We start from the raw sequence: 4317 nt of genomic DNA, 5'->3' as shown, positions 1-4317 counted from the left end.
CCACATTGAGCCTTAAAGTAATCAAACTCATACACCACCTTATATATACACCACCTTATACACCACATTATTCCATCAGGAGGAATCGCTAATACCATTGTAATAATAAGAATAGTACTATATGAAGAACACTCATAATTTTCTTTCTTTTCTCTAAAAGATGTGTTTTGAAAAATAACCGAGTACCCGAATATATAAGGGACATACAAAATTTATAGAAACTTAGTGGTCTCAGTCCATGATTATTGATGATTGTTAAAAAATTAATTAATTAGAAAACATTAAAATGATTGGTGACACATGGCAAATTCTAAAATCACTTCAAACTTAAGGTTTCCAAAATTCAAGAAAACCTTGCAATAGAATACATGTATAATTTAGATTAATGTATTTGATTAGGTTGGTGTCTACACAAACTTAAGATTGATGACCACACCATGATAATCAATGTTATTATTAATTAGTTTCAAACCAAACGTTATATTATTTTTAAATGCTCAGTATATACGCGTGCGATAAGATTTCTAATTATATTATGAGAGAAGAAAAAAATAGGGTGGAATTACATAAAAACATTTCCTCACAATCATTCCCAATAAATCCCAAATGTATAATTCATGGGTATCAAATGTTGTAAATAACAAAAAGAGAGGACACATTCATATCATAATAGTGTTTTTAGCAAGGGCGGCCGGTTCTACAGTGGAGTGTTCCAGCATACCTTGTGAGTTTGGGGACCAATCGACCGGGTTTGAAAGGCATCATTTTGTTGGCGCCAAATAGCTTGGATGCATTCGGATCACCGGATGGAGTAAAATAGGCACCATTCTTGAACTGGTCACCTTGTGATACCCAGTTCCATTTCTTCCACTGCTCAGGTGGCAAGTAGCCCCTACTAGTCACCTCCTTAGTCACGTAGCTTCCTGACGCGGAATACTTATTACCCTGGCTTATAATTGTAGGGTGGCTGCTACCACCAATGGCATACATGAACCAGTGAGTGTAGTCATTATTGACGACATGAATAAAACCTAATCGACATCTAGGCATCCTCCCTACCAATCCTTTACCGAAGTGGTTCAAAGCAACAGTGATCTGCATCTTCTCGTCGGCAACATAGGAGTCACTTGCTCCGAACAACATCACCTGTAATTTTTTCATTTCAATTATATTTTTTTCACTCAAAAAATCCTCCTTGTGCCTAGTTTAAAATAGAAAAGAAAGTAAGATTACATCGGTGTGGTCAGTGAAATGGCAATTGGAAATGGTAACGGCAGTGGAACCTTGAATAACATCGATAAGGCCATCGAAACAATCGTAAAGGGAAAGATGGTCGAGCCAAATGTTGGTTGCTCCGAAAAGAGAGATCCCATCTCCGTCGCTGGCAGTCCTTAACCCAATGTGGTTTTCAGTATCTCTGATCATGCCACCATTGCCAGGTTTAATGTGATGGATATGGAGGCCGTGGATAATGACATTCCTAGCAAACTGGATAGTAATACCAGCACCTTTGCAAATATGCACATTGGCTCCCCTCGCATCAATGGTCTTGTCGCTTGTAACAATGAGCTCCTGTTCCAGCTTGATGATCATGGATTTTTTGAAAGTGATCCAAAGTGGCCTGAGTTGGGTGACAGCATGACGTAGAGTTCCGGGCTTGGGGTTAGCAATATCATCACTAGGGTCAGTGACCACGTAAAACTTTCCGTGCTTTCCACCAATAGTACCACGAGCAAATCCAGGGGCACAGTCAGCCAGCCTCTTCCTATTCTTTTCCCAGTTAGGATCACATCGCCAACAACTATCAACGGGGTTGGTAATCTCGCAAGGACCTTTTTTCTTTCCTTTCAATGCCCTTCTGGTGCTATTAAACTCAAGCATGGTCCTAGCAAAGTGGTCATTATAATGCTGGACCACTTCCTCCGGATTGGGGAAATAAGCCTTGTTCAGGTTCTCAGTGGCTTCCAATTCTCGTGCCTTCCAATACTCATCATATTCAGCGATGTGAGCTTCTAGGGTTGGGATTAGGACGAAAAATGACAATAGAAACCAACTATAACTATAACCAGCAATACCCATGGTGGTTTCTATTTTAACTATCAAAGCCTAGGTCTTGGAAAAAACTGGTTGGATGCAAACAAGACCCTGATAAGATAGGAGAGACAAGCTACGGTTCCAAATTGTGGAACTCGAGCTTGACCTGCTTGGAACACCACCATCATGCTGCTTTTTATACTACACCGGGATTCATTAAAATTACCAAATTTAGAAAACACACTTGGTTATCAATGTTTTTAACGCCTAGAAAACGTTGGGATTTTTTTTGATAAAAATAGTTGAGAATTTTCCTGCATTTTTTACGACATTTTAAATGCCTAATTTCAGAAATTACAAATACATTTTTCTCTAATTCTTCTCCAATCCCTGCACTCTTTAACTTTTTGAGATTAAATCTCTTTGCTTTCAATTTCAAGACTTTAGTCCTTCCACTTAGCTGATTTAAAAAGTAAAAGTTCAATTGGTAACATTTTTTATTGATTTTATTAAATCTAAATATGTGATATCAATTTGACTTTAATTTTTAATCGAACCTTTCATTATAAAAATACTAGGTATTCAAATTTAACGAAAGTTTATTAGTAGTGTTACCAATTAGATTATTTTTCTAAAAAAAAAATGGATAAGTAAAGGCCTAAATTCATGTAATTTTAAAAATAGAAGGATTGAATTTTAAAAGTCTAAAAAGTATAGAGATTGGAGGCATAATTGAACCCTTGCGGTGATTTTTAATGCATATTTCATTATCTATACTATCTATACTTACTATTATTTAAGTCATTAACTGATTTGTGTCACCAGTCCTATCCAACTCAACCCAAAAATCCTTTAGCATTTGCTTCATCCATGGTAGTTGACCACAACAACTCCCCTATCATGACACCATGTTCGAACCAAGATAGAAATTGAAGCTTTTCTTCTTACTGTATCATGACACCATGTTCAAACCAAGATAGAAACAACCACTTGATGTACTCTTCCTATCATCAATGTTACCTCCCCTATCAACATCACTATAACCAACCAGAATCATAGTGCTATCCTTGAATAACGAAATTCCAAAATTAGTAATTCCATGGACATATAGAATAATCCTCTTCATAGCTTTAACATGGGACTGGCTTGGACTTGATTTGTACCTAGCACATACTCTCACATTAAATGATAAATTAGGTTTACTGGTAGTAAGATACAAGAGACTATCAACCATACTTCTGTAAGTGGTCTTTGTCATTCCCTTCTCATCTTTAGACAGTTTCTCAGCAATAACCATAGTTGTCTTACCCACTTTAACATTTTCAAGCCTAAACTTTTTCACGACACTTTTCTTGTGAAAGAAAAGCTCCATCTTTCATTTGCTTAATTTGGAATCTAAGGAAGAAGCTCAATTCACCAACCATACTCATCTCGAATTCACCCTACATAAGCCTTACAAAGTTGTCTTTAGTTATTGTTGCAGTGGCTCCAAATATGATGTCATTAATGTAAATTTGAGCCAAGGTAGTCAACCTTCTTTGCTTTCTAATAAATAAGGTTTTATTAACAAAACCCCTTTCAAAACCTTGAGCAATAAGGAACTGAGTTAGCCTTTCATACCATGCACAAGTTGCCTATTAGAGACTATATAGGGTTTTCCTCAATTTGTATAGATAGTCACGATTATGATATAAATGTTACTTTTTAAAATTATAATAGTTAGTATTATGATCAATATAAATTAAAAACAAAAATTTAATGTTTAAAATAAACTTAAATTAATTATTTATATTCATCAAAATGATCGAAACTTTTGAATTTTAAAAAGAATTCGTGATGTAAATGTTTCATATTTTCAATCTCTGCCTTAGAATAGTTGTTTCAAAATATTTTTATAAGTCTGATTTAAAAATAACTAATAATTAATTAACTCATGCAATAGTTTGAAAAGCTGTGCTTACTTCAATTAGAATTACATAATATCTTAAAATATAAAATTGTGTTTATAAATATATGTTTTATTTAATTGTAAAATTTAAAATTATTTTAAAATTTTACAATTCTCTTATTATTTAATTTTAAAATTAAAATTAAAATTTAACATATATCATTAAGTTTGTAATTATATTCATATAATTAATTACAAAAAATTATTTTAAACTATTTTAAAATAAAGTGACTAATATTGTAAGATTAAATAGAGAATTATTAAAAAACTAAATAGATGTTTTAATTACTGTCATCTATAAAAATAAGTTAGAATTTTAGGAAATTTAGAATATC

General features: G+C 33.5%; 1 protein-coding gene across 1 annotated transcript; it reads right to left on the bottom strand.

Annotated features, from left to right (window-relative positions):
- Positions 1 to 506: 506 nt before the first annotated feature.
- On the bottom strand, positions 507 to 2196 carry LOC105781182 (pectate lyase). The gene is made up of 2 exons (XM_012605733.2): positions 1234 to 2196; positions 507 to 1146 (listed from the first exon to the last, which is right to left on the bottom strand). The coding sequence occupies exons 1-2, from the start codon at positions 2077 to 2079 to the stop codon at positions 679 to 681; spliced, it is 1314 nt and encodes a 437-aa protein (XP_012461187.1). The 5' UTR covers positions 2080 to 2196; the 3' UTR covers positions 507 to 678.
- Between the last annotated feature and the right edge of the window lie 2121 nt (positions 2197 to 4317).

This window comes from Gossypium raimondii, chromosome 13, assembly GCF_025698545.1.
Source record: "Gossypium raimondii isolate GPD5lz chromosome 13, ASM2569854v1, whole genome shotgun sequence".
Classification (NCBI taxonomy): Eukaryota; Viridiplantae; Streptophyta; class Magnoliopsida; order Malvales; family Malvaceae; genus Gossypium; species Gossypium raimondii.
Note: the sequence above shows the minus strand (reverse complement) of the source record. Positions and strands in the feature narration are given on the sequence as shown.